General features: G+C 44.7%; 1 protein-coding gene across 1 annotated transcript in view; it reads left to right on the top strand.

The window, feature by feature from the left end:
* The window catches only part of LOC125959260 (zinc finger protein rotund-like), a 26,806-nt gene extending 8,118 nt beyond the window's left edge, over window positions 1-18,688 (top strand). The window contains exons 6-7 of the mRNA XM_049692074.1: window positions 17,093-17,663; window positions 17,796-18,688. Coding sequence (XP_049548031.1) covers window positions 17,093-17,663; window positions 17,796-18,523 — 1,299 coding nt within the window. The 3' untranslated portion in view covers window positions 18,524-18,688. The remainder of the gene's footprint in view (window positions 1-17,092; window positions 17,664-17,795) is intronic.
* The last annotated feature ends 1,073 nt before the right edge of the window (window positions 18,689-19,761 follow it).

Raw genomic sequence — 19,761 nt, 5'->3', positions numbered from 1 at the left:
ATATAAAAAAGGGATATTAGACAAGCAAACTGCATGGATACATTCTTGGTTACTAAACCATCAAACCGATTTTTATACACTGCCTATTAGCATCGCGTACCAAATGCAATAACGATAGAAAATGACTAATTTACGAAGAAATCCTTTCTGGAAATGTTAAAATGAACATGACAGCCACTCGCTATACACCGAATAAGGTCACATCCTACGAGGACATTCAATTCAAACAAAGAAATCTTTCGAAAAAAAGCAATCGACTAAAGATATAAACAGCGATGGGTTATAAGAGTTTTATTGGATTTTTAAAATCTTTAGGTACTTCTTATAAACTAAAAAGTTAATGGAAAACCCTGAATAATTTGAATTCTAATGCGAATTCGAAGGTATGCGGAAATAAATTAATTCGGTTCACGATTAATTATGCTGTGTGGAAAGAAGTAGTGCTTTCAGGTCATACCTTTTATTGTGGAAGTGTTTATTGTGTTTATTGTCATTCTTCTAGGCAATTCAACGACTGAACGTCCAGCAATTTAATGTTGGTCTGGGCGATATTTTGTATCACCGAAAAGGACGAGTGTAGAGATGAGAAATAGATGAAACAATCTACAAACATCTTCTTCTTCACTCCGGCAACCATGTCATATGGGATCAACTTAGACGATTTTAAAGCTTGGATTACAATGAATGTCTCTTCTATTTGATACAAATCGTGAGCTGTTGATATTTTGTAAAGCAATTCGAAAATAATGTACTTGGCTTCGTGACCATTACTTAACTGCCAAATGGATACGATTAAACTTAGTGGACCAGAACGGAGTAGCTCTTTATTATCAAAGACCATTGCTGATAGAATTGATATGAATGCTGAATACCGTTTCTTTATGGTGCGTGTACGAGACAACGAATTAATATTCAACTTCCTCTGAAGACCAAGAAGTCGTTGCTAGCTTTCTTGAAGAAGATGTTGACCTCCTACCTCCAACCCCCCTATAGCACCAGGTGCCCATCATACAAAAGACAAAAGTATATCGAACTTTCTACGTAACACACCCCGCGAGCATGAGCGGTCATCATCGTTCCGGCCACGCAAACGCTACGCAGATACAAGAGGCGCCCTTTTGCTGCTGCTGCTGCTGCTGCTGATGACGTACCCGCGGCCTAAAGTGGTGTCCCGTCCGAAGACGCAAAACGGACTTGCACGGGAAAAAGAAACTCATTATCAACTAATTACAAACACTCAATCAAGCTAATGAAAGGAAACGAAATATGGACTCCTTCGCTTCAACATCTTACTTTCTAAGGCTCGGGTTCGAGGACCACGGACCCGACGCCGGCAACCACCAAGCGGCGCGGGTCAGCTTTAGGGCCACGTTCTTTTATCTCACTCCTTTCATTATCACGTTGCGCCTTGCCAACTTCCTTCTTCCAATTGGACTACATTCTTTTCTTTTCTTTTCAATTTGCCCACCCAACCCCACTTCCGCCGGCCCTTGGTTGCTTTATCTCCGCCATTCCACTCCCATCCCTTATACCCCCTCCCTGCCTGGAAATTGTTTTCAAGATCTTCTGCGCGAACTGCCCGCCATTTTCTTATCGTACTTTTAAGTTTTTGTGTTTTTTTTTTGGTTTGATTCGAACGTAAAAATGGTTTCGAGAGTCAGCTACTAGCCGAAAACAAAGCGCGTCCCTCTCTGCGCCGTGCATCGCGTGAAGTGGACCTGTGGCTGGAGCTGGAGTTAAGCGAAGTTTGCAAGAAACCCGGAACCCTGCATTTTACATCTCCAGCGGTCATCGCACCTTCACCTGCGATGGGCTGAGCCCAATTTTGCGCCAAAATTCCAACCAAACCCCCCTGGTGGGGATAGAGAGCCGAGATCGGATCTTTTCTGCAGCAAACATTAAGACGGTGCGAGAGTGTAAGAAAAATCGACTTCGAAAAGTTTGCACTCAACGGAATCAACAATTTCTCAACTCCTTCGCCCTCAGCCCACGCGGTTTCCACGGACCGAGAAAGTTCGGAAAATTGTACGGAGAGCTTTCAATCAAAAAATAATTAAACCCTCCCGGTAAACTCGGTTTACCTTTTTTTTTTTTTACTTTGTTTGTACCCCGAGCGCGCTGGCCACGTGCGCTTTCCTGTCTTGCACACTTCGTCCAACAATATCTTGACGAGCCTTTTGCAAACTGTGGCCGCTGAAATGGTGTATCTAGGTGCTGCCCGGCTAAAATTACCGTTATCGTTCTTCGTATATTATATTGCCTCTAAAACAAATGCAACATTACTACTAAAACGGTAGTAGTACTAGTAGTTTCATTTGAAATTAATACATCTTGTATTAATTAGTGTATTATTAGTATTATTGTATTATTAGTGTTCACAAAAGTGTTGAATGACGGGTTCAATGATCAATGATTATTTCACGCTTTAATTGAAGCTCACTATCTTCGTGATAACATTACCGAATTAAGTAAACGTTGTGGCGGTTTGCAGTTTTTTATTAGAAGGAAAATATAAAAAACTGCTATTGATTTTGTGAGAAATTGTCTGTTTTATTGCTATCCTTATCATACACTGTTCAATTTATTCCTGCTGGTATGTAAAGGGTAGTAAGCATGAAATCATTTCGTTCTACAGATTGCATTGTTATGTAGAACTATCGTAAACGTTCTAAAACATATTCAGTAGCTCACATTCTATGGTGATGCCGCAACTAAACTCACAAAACCCTTCTGTAGCCTCTCTTTTCTCGTCTAAATGCCTCGCGACTCAACCTCATACCTTATGCCGACACTCCAATGAAGAGGCAGAAAGGGTAACAAAAAAAAAGACCGCCCCCCACTCGAGCTTAGCGCTTTTATAGTTAAAAATCACTTCCAGCGGACACTCCTCCGGCTGGACACTGCACTTCGCCCCTAACCGTCGCCACGCCGGACGAAACTTTTCCATTTCCATGACGCCCAGCAACGAAATGAAAACATGCGATAGAACAATGTTCGTTCGGGGTCCCAGGTTCCGAGAGGCAAGCAGAAAGTGTGACAACTTGCCTAACGACGCCGGAAGTTCATCCAATCCGGCGACTACGAAGCGCGGTCCTAACGCGCGCGGGGTTCAATTATTTTGCAACGACGAACAAAACTTTCTCATTCATTAAGCGGCAGCGGTGGCGGTGGCGGAGGCAGCTTTTTGCTGATGCGCGCCCAGTTTTACATGCCACGGTCAAATGAAGTTGGTATTTAAAAAAAAAAATTGAAACCAAAATGATGACATAGAGGTCCTCAAAAGAGGCTTCAACCCATTTTGGGCATTTACGCGGATAGCAAATGAACATAAAATAAGTAAAGCGATAGTTTTTGATAATTTCCAATTGGAAATGCAAGGAAAAGGTCCTTAGATTCATACCTTCCAGCCTTTCTTTCTATATTTGGCTTCGTTTGCTGCGCAATAATGCGCTTTCCGGAGGCATTGTGAGTTTCTCCGTTTCGTGCTTTGTCCAGCAATGCACCTACGAGAAACCATCAGTGCTGCTGCTGCTGCATCAACCGTTTCATTCTGAGTCTCTCATTTCGTGCCATTTTCCCAAACGGGATCGAAACAGAGCTCTAGCTCCTCCCATACTACGGGGTGGGCTTCACATTTCCTATCATTTAATCAATCCACCACCTTCCCCAAAATCCATTGAAGACCGGACCCGGATACACCCGGTTTTTGGAAACGAGAACTGAGCTGATGAGGGGCTACCGAGGTGGGTTTCGATGTTGCGTTTGTGGTGCGTTCCACGTTCCTTCCAGGTGCAGATTGGATGTAGCCATCGTGTTTCGGTTGGAACGAATCGAACCGAACCGGATGATGTTCCTGATAATCATCATCTGGCATTGGGGGTGGTAGCATCAAGGCAGAAGCAGCTGCAGCTGCTACTACTGTATAGGCTCTGGTTGGTGCATTCAACGGCGAAGATGAGACCATCGGACCATCGGGATTCTTACTGTTGTCCGGGTTCCGAACCCCCGTGGCGGTCAGTTGGGAAAAATTGCTTTTCGTTCGATGACGCCGGTTCGATGAAGGCATTTGTATGTGGACTTTGAGGATACGCACGGACGCAAGGACGCACGATCGAATGTGCGTCGACTCGGTGTAGATGCGCCATGTGGCCAGCAGAGGTTGTCGGAAAAGGCCACATCTTCTATGTGTTGCTATCGGTTCGGTTTTGTGCAGCAAGAGTTCGGGCGTAATGCGACTACCATTGTTGGTAAGAGGGGCCATCCCTTGGACCGGACATTCCAGATCAGATAATTGATTTATCTATCAAAGAGACATTTATCGATCAAAGTGAACTTTGAAGTTTCAGAATTTGCGATACATTTATTTAGCAATAGGCTACTAGACGGAGACAGCTAACAATGAGAAGTTTTTCGCTTATTATCAACATGCGCCGTATTTATTGTACTGTAGTTAAGTAAAGAAAATCCCTCACTAATTCTAGCGAGTAATACTATCGATAATCGATCAAAATGAAACAAAAACAATCTTACTTTCATCTGCGAGGCAGTAATTCAAACGGTATGCCTGCGCTTATCACTCAATGTCGCTGTCAAAACAATGATAAACTCGATCACCAGCGTGTGCAGCGACTTTCCTTTCCGAAAACGGAAATTCCAAATGCACCACGCAAATGGTCCGAACTGGTGCCAGGCATCCCGAAAACCCGAATGCTTTGTCCTTGCCCTTCCCGTACGGCAAAACGAAGAAAAACAAACGAAACGAAATAAAACAGTTGCCGAACCACCGGCCACCAGCAGTAGATGGAAACCCGTCCGCCGAAAAACCCTCCCAAGCAATCAATATCCCAACCGCGTCGCCACCGCGTCCGTTCCCCCCGGGGGATGGAGACGCATCGAAACGCATCCATCGGAACGCATCGCATCGGAGTCCTGTAGGACCTTTAAAGGGGGATGGCGGTGACGAAAATCAAAAAGAAAGATAAACGAAGAAAGGACGTCGACGTCGGGACGTAACGTGGTAGTTATCTGTGTTGGTGCAGGTTCGGTTCCGAGCCGTGGTCCGCAGTCGTCGGTCGGTTGTCGGTTCCGGGAAAGTGTGTTTTTCTTTTTATGCTGCACTATTTTTTACTCATTCGTCCTCCCCCCCCTGGTTCTGTTCCGTGTGATGTGTGTGAGGCTGTGCGTGTGTGCTGCTGCTGGTTCTTCGCGTTTCGGTACACGCGCTCTACGCACTGCTCTCATCGGGACTCATCGGAATCGGCGGGTTAGATAGCACCAACCACCCAGGGTTTTTGGGGGGAAAACCTTCGCTGATGCCTTGCTGAACGGGTTTAGTGTTCCTCTCGCTCGGACAACATTTTCTATCTCACGCGCTCTCTCTTTCTCTTTGGAGAAGCATTTTTAAAAATTGCACGCACACACACGAGCGAAAAAAGAACTGGCACCCCTTCACCCACTCGGACATCGTCACCAAAACACCGTCGGAAGCGGAGTAGTCACCACGACGAGGCGAGGACGCTCGCTATGTACGCTAATGTTCTTTTTATTCCATTGTGCCGCACTCGCCGGACCGACGGACCGACGGACCGACGGACGAACGGACAGGAAAACTCACTACCCCACCACCCCGCACCACTACTGGTCCACCGTCGTCATCATCATCACCATCATCATCAACGTCGTCGTCCTCGCAGCAGCCACGCGAGCCAAGCTCACTGAGACCAGTTGTTAGGGAAAAGGAAAAAAGGACCAACAGGATGAACAGGCAACGAGGAGCAGCGGTTAAAAGAAATCCAAAAAAATACCTCCCGGAAACCTAACAGAGAGAGAGAGAGAGAGAGAGAAAGAGAAAGAAAGAAAGAGAGAGAGAGAGAGAGGGGGAGAGAGAGAGAGGGGGAGAGAGAGAGAGAGAGAGAGAGAAAGAGGAGAGAATTTTTAAATTCTGTTGCGTTACGTTCCGGGGATGGAGAAGGTGCGTCAGGTGAGGGGCCGCGAAAGGATAAAAAATCTACGCAAAACTGGGGAAAAAATGCGACCCTCTCTCTCTCTCTTTCTCACTGTTGCCTTTCTCTTTCACTCCCACCGGGGGAGGGTGGCAGATTTTTTCGCTGGCATCCACATTTTTTCCCCGATTCGCTTGTGTTTGTGTTTGTAGCGATGCTATGTGTATGTATGTAAGGACATTGGGGCCACTCCGATTCATCCGACGACGACGACGACGGTGATGATGATGATGACGATGATGACGACCACGACGACGACGACGACGACGGCGATATCCTTTCCAGCTGGCGCTGTGGCAATAGGTGGTAGTGCAAGGCCGCATGCAAGGTGGCCGCTGTGTGCACCTACACACACACACTACTGACCAAGGACACACAACATACGGAGAGATCGGCGGAAACCAGGAAAAGTGGCCACGGCCACAGATATACATAGGGAAAACTCGCCGCTCCGAAGAGCGGCATCCCCTCCGCTGCTCCAAAGTGCAACACATGCAAAAATCTGGATTTTTTGCTCCCCCTCGGTGGGCGAGAGGAGAAGGCGACCAATTTTTCTTGCTCGCTTTTCTCCATCCGAACCGGACCGGCACCGGTGGCCGAGCAGCCGAGAGATGGGGCAGCATCCTCGCATCCGCGCCATCCGTGGAGCATTCTTTTTTTCGCTATCTCACTCTTCGTTCACTCATTTCGTTTTTCTGGTGCGCCTCTGGTGCTGAAGGTGAGGGGTGGTTGGGGGTGGGGGGCTGTTGGTGCGTCTTCCTTTTTTTAATTTCTACTCATTACGGTCCTGCTGATGGGGTGTTGTGCGTGGAAAAGTATTGCAAAACGAGCCGCCATGTGACTCGGAAATGTGATGTTATCATTTATGTTATCATTTATGTGATACCATTTTATGAGCAATTTTGTTGACCTTCCTTGTTTGTATTCACAGCTTATCTAAAACAGCTTTAGTAGCAGTTTCTACATCCAAAAAGAGAATAATTAGTCAATGATTGTGAACCTCTATTCGCATGCACTCTTCTTTTTGAGGACTACTAAGCTTTTATTTTCGTCACTACTACCAATGGCGCAGACGTTGTTGGATTTGACATTCGTGTTGGCTATAAGTAGTACAAACAGTTATCGCGAAGGTTTTACTTTTGACCAATCATAAATTCATAAGTTGGGCAATAAATCTGTTGGTAGCACAACTAGCTACTCGCGTATGCTTGTGTGTGTTTGGAAACGATTGTTTTGGGATCCCGAACGCAACCGGGTTTTAGTCGCACAATTCTTCTATCAAATCCTATGTAAAAATATGTACAATTGAACACTAATTCATCTGCATTAGAGCTGCAGATCCTTTGACTAATTTCAGTGTAAAAGGTATTTCACTTTAATGAAACAGATGATGACTAGTCATTGCCAACATAACCATCAGTAGAATTCTCAAACAGAAAAGCCTCTCGGAACAGGTCCCTGTAGCCAACATTATGCTGAGTATTTCCAAAACATTCCCTAAATTGAAACAATTCCAAACTATTTCTAAGTTTGTTAACAATTTGGAACCATTATTTTGGAGTTTGAAGGCATTTTGGAACCAAGCAACCCTCGAGCAAGTCATTCGTATTCCGAAGGATAACATTCTTGCAACGGCTGTTTGATAGTTAGTATGAGATGGTTTAATTAAAAACATTACTTACAACTACTAATTAGAATAACAAGTATTAACAAACGATAGTACTCCGCCGGAATCGATCACAGTATTCTATTAATCATCGGTCTTGTAAGAAATTCTATCACCTCAAACCACCGCCTGCTACACACTAATTGCATCGTCCTGGATCCTGCCCTCAGCCAACACTCTAGGAGGATCGGTTCGGTGGCTGCGGACCTTCGCTCGGGGTATAGCTTTCTTCGTCCTTTTTTTTCACCATTTCCTTTCGCACCGTTTCTACCGGTTTCGTGCGAAACAACCCTTACGGAATGGTACATCAGCCCTCTCCACCCCCCATTTGCGTTGCGCCCGCTCCTTCTCACTTTCCAGCGAACCGCGATCCTGCGTTTGGTCCGTCCTCCACCACCAGCGCAGAGATCGTGTCATCGTCTCGCTCGGCGGGTCTGGTGGGTGGTCAGTACTCCACTCCAGGCACAGGGTTAAAAATTTGCACACCATTTTTTCTTCTACCCGAGAGAGAGAGAGAGAGTGAGACAGAGAGGGTCTGTTCCTCCCTTTGCACACCCCCTGTTCGTCCTGCTTTGGCCACAAACGCCCAATCGTATCATCATCATCATCATCAGCAGCGGTAGTGGTGGCGGTGGCGGCGGCAGGACGTTGCCACCTGTCTTGGGCGGCCCCGCGAGTTTCGCGTCCCGCATCTCGAGCTAACTACCCTCGCTCTACCCACTCTCTCTACCCTTGCCCCGTGTCGCGTGTCTAAAAAAAATGAAGGGAGGATGGAAAGCCACAACCGCCACCATTCGAGATGGCGTCGGCGTCGGTGGTGGTGGTGGCGGTGGTAACCGGGCGTTCGGCCGGTTTCGGCCTCGGCTACTTCTCCGGATACGCCACCGGTGGAGGACCGGGCGGGTGCGGGGTGTGCGGATCCGCGCGTTGCGTTGCGTTGCGACCGACTGGGACCGGGACTGGGACTGGGACTGGGACTGGGACTGGAGAGTCTCCGTCGCAACTCCGAACCCGGGACCCAGGGATGTTCTCAAACACAGGCCGGACGGACTTTTCGGACAAAAAATCCAGTCGAGTTTTTACATTCTAATGAGTAACACAGCGACAGCGACAGCAGCAGCAGGCCACGCCACGCATAAAAATCTCGTCGAGTTTTTACTCGCACAGATCTCGCACTCCATCCGCACATTGACGGTCATCATCGTGGCAGGATATCGCGGCGGCATCGCGACATCGTACAATCACCGCCGAAACCACCACCGCCATCGCCCATCGCCCATCGTCCGTCGTTGTGTTGTTGTTCTCTTACTAGTGCGATTGTTGTGCGGTCTGTGTGTGTCGTCGGCGGCGGCGAGTAAAGTGAGAAAGTGAAGCGCAAATGTGAGTCAAACGATTATTATTTGTGCCGCGTCCGCGCCGTCCTCGCACGCTTCATCTGTGAGTGTTGTCCTGGGCTTTTTTCCTACCGGGATTTTCTTTTTTTGAATGCAACAATGAAGAAGTAGCAACCGGCTTAAGAATCACGGTTCGGTCTCACCACGGACTTCGGACAGGGACTTGGATATTCTCGCGCCATTCCGAACGAATCGCGACCGCACTGTTGCCATACCAGATAACCGCCGAACACGAGAAAGACGCCACCTAAGGCGAGACGAAAAGAAAAACAAACGGATACTTAAACCAATATCCAGGACCACGGACGAGTGTGGCCGAGGTGTGTGTGTGTTTGTGTGTGTTTGTGCGCGGACATAAAAGAAAATCCTTCGACGAGGGACGAGCAAGAAGCAAACATACAAAAACGATGAAATCCCGCCATCGAACTATACACAACGCGTGGAAAACGCGCCGTGGGGGTGAAAAATAAAACACAGATCAACCGGCGCAAGAAGCAGAAATAAATGCGCCGACGGGGCCCTCTCCCCGTGGAAGGTGGAAAACAAAACCCAAACAAACATCGGAACGCCCGGAACGAACCGAAATGTCATCATCATCGAATGGGCCGAGACCGAGAGGCGGGGAATGGCCGGTCGCAAAACGGTCGACAAAAAATGTTGTAGAAATCGCAACTAGGGAATCCGTTTTCCCCGGAACAGGGGGGAAGGAAATGAAAGGAAGAAGGATGGTTAGCTCGAGTGCGGCGGGATTTCGCGGCTCGAGTCTCGGAGTTGCTGTTGGTCGCAGTGTTGGTCGCACCATCAGTCAACCTTTCCCTCCGTCGACGGAGGGAATGGTTGATTGGATGCTGCTGCTGTCCCGGTGCCGGTGCCAGTACCGGTGGTGTCTAAATCACGCGCGCTAAACGCTTTGTGCGCGCGTTTTGTGCCGAGGTTTAGGATTACCGGTGTGTTTGGATTGGATTTTCGTTGCTTAATGTGACCCGAATTAGTGACAAAACGCTCAATGGATTTCGTTATCGAATGAGATAATCTAGCGCAGTGCAGTGGAATGCAGCGTGCAGCGATCTGTAGAAGCAATCATGTGATCGTTTCGCATACTGAATAACGGATGAACAATGTGGATATGTTCATGCTTGTAGTGTAAGGTGATGTTGTATTTAAGGTATTAGCGAACCGGAATTGTGATCAATTGCTTGAAGGATAAATAAGGAACAACAATTCTTCGCTTACGGTGCAAGATGTTGCTGGTACTTAGTTACAGTCTTGTATGTTAATTTAGGAATCACTTCGGTAATAGAACGAACCGTGTAAGGTTCATATTTCTTCGCGGATTTCTTTATGGTTTTAACCCCTCGTCCAGATTATAATACTCGAAGCCATCATTCTGTGGAAATTATTAGGTTCCAAATTATGAAATTTTATGCTTAGAAATTGGCGAAGCCATAGAGAAGTAACCGTTCGTCAATGTTTTGAAAATTGATCGTAGCTGCTCTATAAATTTTAATATCCAAAGTGTTGATAGGAGTAATAAATTTTAGATTAGCTAGGAAAATGAAGGTTCAAAGGTGAGGTGCGTTCAAGGTTGTTCAAATTCATTCGATCAGGATTAAGGCTGATTGATAAAACCGTAGTGACAGATGTGCGGTACATTTTTCGACAATATATTATAGTCTGGACAAAGATGTATCTTTGACTCGGAGAAACATAAATGAACAACGAAAAGCGTCAAAAGCGAATCATAAGTTCGTATCAAGTGATTGTCGAGTGTCGAAGGATTGCAATTCAGTGACATGAGATCGTGACCCTAACAAGCTTCCTGTTGAGCTACACAAATGAGAACAGATAGACCGGAATGAAATTCAAACTTCCTGTGTCCTGTGTACTATTCTTAACGGAAAGGAGAAAATATCTCTGGAATAATGGTTCTTGCTTTGTCTAATAGCCGTTTTGTGATAGTTTGGTGAATGTTGAACGTGATCAGAAAACCCGAAATTAAGTGAAGTGAGGAATTGAGGTGGTAAGCAGTAGTGACAAGTTTCGCAACAGTGTCAAGCTGGAGGGACGCATCGTTGAGTACTCCCGACCGGGAGGAGGCCTAGACTATCACAACTCACCGCTGATCGGTGAGATAGCAGCTTCCGGCGACTGCACCCAGTACCACCGTTCGATCGATCAGCTACGATCGCTGAACGAACGTGGCATCCTAGCCTCGACGCCAAACACACAGCTAACCGTCACATTCACGCCTATCCAGCCAAATGGCAACAACCCTGGAATGCTGGACTACCAGCAACAGCAGCAACAGCAGCATCAGCAGCAACAGCAAGTACAGCAACTACAGCATCAGCAACACACACAGTTATCGCACCATCATCATCAGCAGCAGCAACAGCAACAACAACAGCCAAAACAGTTCATCAACAATGGACTTGTGGCGCACCATGAACCGAGGCTGGACTTTACACTCAAAGCGGGCAACGGATTGACCGGTAGTATCGCCGGAGTGACACCCGGCAACAACATTTCGCTGGCCGTAAATGGGTTGCTGATAGGCAGCAATGGTGTACCGCTTATCGATGATCGGCTTAATAACAATCATCTAGCCGTGGGCACTGCTCCTCATCAGAACAGTGGAGCACCGCAACGGAGCAATGGAAATGCTTCCAATATCGTGAGTACGGCGGTGAATGGTAATAATCCGCCGCCGGCCGTCGGAAACGGAGCATCATCGTCTGGTAGCAGCGTGCCACCGAATGGCGAAAGCCTCGATTTGGAGCTTAAGAATTTCATCGTAGAAAAGAAGGAGCTGGATACCTCGTGCCCTCCTTCGCCAACGAACGGTGGCCTTGCGATCCACCAGCAGCACGCCGCGCAACAATTGATTCAGGATTCCGACGATCCGCTTGACACAAAGGAAGCAAAGGTAAGGTGAAGGGGCTTTGGAGGGCCACCATCACATCACTTTAGGCGTCTGTTACGTACAAACGGACCATATTGTGATAAAAATTGGATCAAATGTGCCGTTTGAAGCGAAGAATTTTAACATACGTTATGCTAAATAGATTGGAAGTGATTCGTTTCTAATTATCTTCATCGAGATTATGTACGTCGCAAATCTGCACTTTAATCATAATTAAGGACTACGATCATGAACAGAACTGTGTCGAGTGTTTGAATTATACGTTGATCATTATTTCATTTACTGTGAAATTTTCCGTAGAAGCTACAGTTGAACCGATGATTAACGTGCAAAGAGTAAAAATCGTATTTTAAAATTCTAATGAAGTTACCATAAGCAGTTGTGGCAATTACACCTATGGTCTCTCCTTTCACACATACGACTAAAAATAGGATCTCGACATATTTTACAGCATTTTTTTAAAAAACTCCTTCAAATTACTTCTCCAAATTCACAACTGTTCGATAGTATTTTCAATATAGCGGTCCATTCGATAACCTTACATGCCTAGCTGTTACAATCGGGAACCACAGGTCTCGGATTATTTTACTGACACCGATGGAAAATGATATACGAAGTCACAGTTTGTCCTTTTTCTTCTTCGCAATCCAAATCGCGAACAATGAAATTGCTGCAGAGACTTACAATAACGTAACAGCTTAGTTACTCGTTCTAACAAAAACATGTTCTTATAAGTTCAAAATTAAGAAAATCATTTCGAGGATAAAACCATCTTGAAATACTTTATTTTTAACATATATAATGACGGACGAGCCGTATGTTTAATTGAAATACTTTATGATAACGAAAATAGTACACATTAGGTTATTTCATAAGTAGTTGTGTTTTTTCATACATATGGAAGTGATCATATTTTAGCGGTTTGTAGCAACATTTAATATTTATTCTTTTTGAATTTATTGCAGTTGTAACTTTTAGCTAGTCTTAGGACTAAAAGTTAGCTTAATTTTGTTTGTATTTGTTTGTTAATGGCGTGGCGTCAATATGGTGTAGTAAGGCGTGCATTTTCAACACATATTATTACATTTTCTTTAGAGAAGAAAACCGTCACGCATGTTCCAAAAAATATATGTGACGAGTGAGGGAATAATTAAAGGACATTTTTGTCTAAATTGATTTGAAAAATCCATTCTTGAAAAAAATTATAACAGTGCATTAATTGAAGAATGGTTAAAGATATTAAAGAGGCAGACGCCACATAAATTGTTTGTTGCTCATAACAAAGCTTGATGTTCGGATGCCATATGAATTGAATGCAATTCATTTAACTAATCATTTTAACGCTCGTGATTTGTGGTATTCAAATTTGAATTGTTTATAATAATAACAATAGGAAAGGATCGTGGTCGAAACTTGATATGTTACTCCAAACGACCTAAACAGCTGATATTCATCAGAAGAATTAATGGTTCCATTTAATTAAACGAGAAACGATAAGAATTTGTCAATTGCAAATAATTCATATTACATCAGGGCTACCAAAATTTGGAGAAATTGGCTGGGAACTTTTCATGCATTCACCATACAATTTAGTACTATCAGATTACCACTTGCTTCTATATTTGATAATACCTTGCACGGTAAAATTTTTAAGGCAGACGACACTACTAAATTGCACTTCGTTCAATTTTTTTTTAAAGACATTAACCGGAAGCTCAATGACTGGCCAATTCTGAAGATGCCAACAAGAAGTTAAAATATCTTAGAACAACATTAAATAAATGTCATTGATTATGGTCCATTATAACAATTTCAAAACTAAAATCAAATTAAAAAAAACGCTATTACTTATGAAACAACCTAATGGCATTGTTTTCTCAGAAATTTACCAAAAGCGATCGAAGCCCCGCATGTAAATCAAATCAATGCGTTCCTACAGCTTATGCAGCTTTAATGCAAGCAATGATTAAGCTCCGCTTGGGTCAAATTAATCAATTTATATCATCTTTAGAAAATGAACAACGCACCCATCAACCGCAGCGTTGCTTATGATTTGCAGAGCACAAGTGAATACACGATATTCAAATACTGTAAAGCGCAGGATTGAACCTTGATTTAAAAACAACGGCATACGGCAGCAACGGTGCCTTTGTCGGTTTTAATTACACTTTCCCGTGCGATTTCCCGTTGATGACAGCGACATGGAAGACCGCTTCCGTGTCCTCGGTGGCCTTGCTGTTGAGGTGTTTTCTTCTCACAAGGGAAAGAGGTGGAAATTATGTGCAAAATTTACCAGCAAACGCAATCATCGCGCACCTCGCAGTCCAACACTTCCGGCGTCAGTGATCCTTCCGCCGTTTTGAACCTGCGAGTGTGCACGTCGGTCTAGAAGAACGTCTCTGTGTTTCTCGTGGGCAGCACCATGGACAGCGCCAGCCCTTCGCGCTATGCATGCTTTCAGCGACGGTGTGCTACCTACATGCTCAGAGCTCCGTAAAATTACACAGTTTTAAGGACAAGCGTTCTAGTTAACGCTTCCTACTTTCAATACGGCTTAGCCGAATAGATGGTTTGCGTGGAGAGCAGAATGTGAGAATGTACCATGGAGCATTCTAACGTAGCGCCACCAACCAGAGGCCCATTTCGTTCAGTTGGCCAGACTTTTTAATCACCTAGATTAACTGTCCTTGTGCTTGATGTTTAATCTCTGCCCTCTTCGTTTCGTATTCGTTGTGCACGAGATTTGTATATTATTGGCCTCTGCAGGTGTTAAATAGACACTTGAATTTAAGATATAGGACTCCGCTTTTTTTACTGCTTTCATAAACACTCATTAGAAACCAAGCGAAATAGAAAAAAATGAAAAGAAGAGCGATATTAGTAGTAAACGTTATTGGTAAACCCTTTAAAGTTAGTTATTGCTGACATAATAAAAAATAATTCATGATTTTTTTGAGTTTGTGAATCTGTTGAGTAATACGTGAACTGGATCCTTACGGAGTCATGCCAATAGACGCTGAGCGTCAACTGTTAACGAATATATGGTTGGATCAACGATTAAAAAGATTAAAATCGATTAAGATAAATGCAATTAGCAATTTTCTTTTAAAACTGCCTAAATTTCTGTGTACACGCCAAGAATTAATTAAAAATGAAACGGAACATATGAACAGCAAAAGAATAGGTTTCTGTCCTACGATGTGAAGCTGGTATCATTTGTCTTTCTATTTAAATTTGCCGACCAATGGCATGTTTGGCAACTATTTTTGCGATTCTTGTACCAGTTTATGATAAAAACATGGCAAATTTTCGATATTCAGTCCTCTTTAAACTGTTAATTATTCAACATTGTCACGATTCTCAATGTTTTTCTGTATAATTTATCTAACTTCTCAAACGAGGCATGTGGATATAACCCAATCGGAAAAATTAAAACATTTGGTACTGTTGCCGTACTTTCATATTCGAAAAAATATATTTTAGTAGAAAAGAAAAAGTAGTATATATTTAGCTACGAAGTTAAATGCAGTTAAGCGTTTCAAGCAGGAGTGCGATGGATGCTCAATACAACAACATTTATTTAGTTACTAGCATGACCCAGCGTGCGTCGCTACGCTTAAAAGAGGATGGTTATTTGAAATTAGATGTTTTTTGAGTTGTTGCTTTGTGTGTGATGATTGTTGTTAATATTTGCTGAGGATTTTACATTGGTTACATGAACACCAACCATGGTTCTGAGCTTATTTTTGAATTTCATGGATTGGCCAGCGAGGAGAATTACTAAACTATCATCAGCATTTAATACTTGGCTGAAACGCTTCTGTTTTGTGCGCAAAGGATCGGCAGGGCTCGAGCTCAGATTTCTTTTCTTTGAGATTTGGGTGCTATGCCTTCGGAAGGGAGTCACCTCGTTTTTAGAAGACTTTTGGCGTCGCAAAGAATTTAACCGAAAAGAGGAATTTTCTGTTCAGATTGCCCTTTATTCGCAAATACCCTGCCCTTTTACACCCCGGATCGGCCGGTGTCCCTCTTCGGAACATACATCCCATAACGGCTCATTTCTCCCATAACTGTGTTGAGCTCCTAATGCTACCACCTGGAGTTAGGACCCCGCGCAAAAGCCCTCATGGAAATGTTAATGAGGTGTTAGTAATGTGTGTGTGCATATTTTGAATTTTTATACATAATTTTTTTATCTTTGATGAAATTTCGAAAATTCGAATTGTGCATATTGCCGGAGTATGCTTAAACCGGTTTTAGCTAAGCCTTCTAGGATAAAATTCTCATCAATTAAATTTATTCGCGCTGTCAACGCTCCCTGGCGCTCAGTATTGCAACTACTGTTCGGTGATTTTGTGGATTTTCAAAAAATCATTAAAAAATAACTGGTTGAGCTAGGGCTATGAAAATTTGAGAGTATTAGTTTTTTTGTATGAAAAATCTAAGAAAAATATCAAATCAAAGGATAACAGAAAGTTACGGAAAATAATTTTTCTATTTTTTGAATAACTTAAGTAAGGGGAATGAAATATAGTTTACATCCGATTCTGATACCTACAGAAGATACACACAAAGTTTGGTTCGAATCGGTTCAGTCGTTTCGGAGGAGTTTGGACACAAAAAAATGTGACACGAGATTTTTATATATATAGAAGATATGAACAGGAAAAGTATCCTTTTTAAATGTAAAACCCACTATCGCTGAGATTAATTTTAACAATGCTACGCTCAGTTACACAATATAGTCTGTTTAATCATTCCATATGAAAGGAAATTGCACAATATACCGCTGCTCATAATTGTCTTTCCCTTATTGCACGATCTTCGTTTTTAAATCTGTTCGCACTGTTCCCAAACAAATATTCAGAGCTTGTATGTAGAACCTGTGGAAGATTCTCAAGATTCCTGTAGAAAAATTCTAGCTTAAAAAGTAACACTTGGCCAGGACACCGTAATAAATGTTGAATGGTAAAGTAAATGCAATGTTGCTTGAATCGTCGTTTAGGTACATCGGTTGTGTTACATATTGCCAGCATCACCAGATACATCCAACTACATTCGTTCACATTAACTTACCCCTGTTTCCGTCATCCCCTCATCTTTACAGATATTCACATCGAAGGCAGATCTCCAGCTTCACACGCAGATCCACATGCGAGAAGCGAAACCGTACAAGTGTTCGCAGTGCAATAAGGCGTTCGCCAACTCCAGCTATCTATCGCAGCATACCCGCATCCATCTCGGCATCAAACCGTACCGGTGCGAGATCTGTCAGCGCAAGTTCACGCAACTATCGCACCTGCAGCAACACATCCGGACACACACCGGTGACAAACCGTACAAATGCCGCCATTCCGGGTGTATGAAGGCGTTCTCGCAGCTCTCGAACCTCCAATCTCACTCGCGGTGTCACCAGACGGACAAACCGTTCAAATGCAACTCGTGCTACAAATGCTTCTCGGACGAACCCTCGCTACTGGAGCACATCCCGAAGCACAAAGAATCCAAGCACCTGAAGACGCACATCTGTCAGTATTGTGGTAAATCCTATACCCAGGAAACTTATCTATCCAAACACATGCAGAAGCACGCTGAACGGACGGACAAACGGCCACCGATCGGGACACGCAGCAGTAGCAGCAACAGCAACGGTAACAACAACAGCAACAACGGTTCCGGTACCGCTAACACGGTCAATGTGAGTGCTACAACACCCGGTAGCAGCTCGAGTACGAGCAGTAACAGTAGCAACAGCAGTAGTAGCAATGGCGTCCCGAGTGTCCCCAACCAATCCGCCACCGTTACCGGAGCGCCAATGGCGGTCGAAAGCTCGTACTGGCCCAAAGTTAGCCCAGATTCGGCCGCGGCCACTATCAACGAGGTCATCAACCAGCAGAACAATCATCACGACTTTAGTCTAACGCCGAACGGAAGCCAAACGAATGGCAGCAATGGTAGCAATAATGGTGTGGCCGGTAGTGGTAGCCAGGCTTCCGAACACCCCGGATCTCATCATCAACGGGATGAAGCGGTCGATGAGCTGGTCGGTGGTTCCGTGGTCCCATCTCGGGGTCCAAGCGAAAGCACTACCCAACCACAATCCAATGGCGGCAATACGGCAACCGTCAACAGTAACCAACAACCACCGCAACACAATGGCCCTTCGATGAATGGTGGCAACCTGGCACTCCCACCATCGTCCACTCCTATGTCTGCCAGCTACGACACGAATAGCATAGCGAAGGGCACACCGAATTCAGCGTTTACACCGATCAACGCAATGCCACCGCATCTGGGAGGTTTGCAGCACCATCACCAGTTGGCCGCAACGCAGCGACCTTCCTACCTGTACGATGCCATCAGCTTCCAGAACCAGAAGGCGGCCGCTATGAACCAGAGCCCCTCGAACGCGTTCCCCAATCAGCTGATCTCGCTGCACCAGATTCGCAACTACGCACATCAACCGGCGGGTGGTTTGATGGCCAGTGAACACCTTCTAGGTGTCACCGTTGGTCCCGGTGGGAAGGATAAGGGTTAATACGGTGGGTTCCCGGCTTCCTGCATCCATCACCAACCCTAGACCATGTTGACTAATGTCTAGAGAGGTATAAGAGGATTTCTCGAGTCCTATCAATTCCCGCATTCCCATCGATTCACGCCAGTGCGTGGTGGTAGGCTCGTACACCCATGAGCACTCCCTTCCCACTTTGCAACCTGTACATACGGTATACGATCCTTTACTACAACGGACGTGCTATGCATCCGACAGATAAAGCATGAGGCTAATGAGCAGATGGAAACCACCCGGATCTAACCCAACGGCCATGATCGTCGTCAGGCACTCGACCTCGGCGCTTGGGTACATCTCGTGCATTTTAACCCGAACGGACGCTAGAATACTTCCGATTACTTGATAACTTGATAGTATACGAACTGCAACGACAACCAACACTATGGCACAGTCATGCTTTCCCGGTCTCGTAGAGATCTCACTGATCCACATCACATCGATCAACTTTTCGTTTTTTTCCGAACTAGTAAATCCAGAAGATCGCGGCACCGAATCGAAATGTTGCGAAATGCATTGTGGAAGGACAGTAGTTGGAGGCTAAGTGCCGTAGGGGCTGTATTAAATTAAACATTAAACAAAAAGCAATCGCATCAAACAAAGATAGACAGAAAGAGTATCTTTTACATGACCGTCCACACGATACCATCGCTTCGTTTCGCGACAGTACTCCCGTTCCGATTCAGCAGACGGTGCTGCGGCCACACTGCAGCTCGCTGTTTTGCAACCTTATTTCCTACATACAACTGTGATAAGCAATTTTCCCATGTTTTCTAGCAAGCTCTTTGGTTCCCATTACTCGTTCCCTATTCTTCGCATTCGCATCGATCCCGCAAGACTCGCAGGTTGTTTATCGTTAATCGATCCAGTCTTGCGACTTCTAATCCGTACTAATAGCCTTGTCCTAGGGCAGAAATACAATACAACACGCAGCTCGTGTGTCTCTCACGATCGCTTACATTCCCGGGATGGCTGTTTGAAGTCGTCAAAAGCTTTCTTCCCTTAAAATTGCTTGATGCCCGGAGTTGTGAACCAGAATCCCGTCTTGCGTCCTAGGGAGTAATACAATCACTAAGCATTATTGAGAAACGTTTTATCAAATCCTACCTTCGACTTCTACTTATCGCACTACCATCGGTGTCATCACAGCAGCAGCAGCAGCAGCATCCTGAAGGCTAAGCGGGGGTATGCTGTGAATAATTATAATA

This window comes from Anopheles darlingi, chromosome 2, assembly GCF_943734745.1.
Source record: "Anopheles darlingi chromosome 2, idAnoDarlMG_H_01, whole genome shotgun sequence".
NCBI lineage: Eukaryota > Metazoa > Arthropoda > Insecta > Diptera > Culicidae > Anopheles > Anopheles darlingi.
Note: the sequence above shows the minus strand (reverse complement) of the source record. Positions and strands in the feature narration are given on the sequence as shown.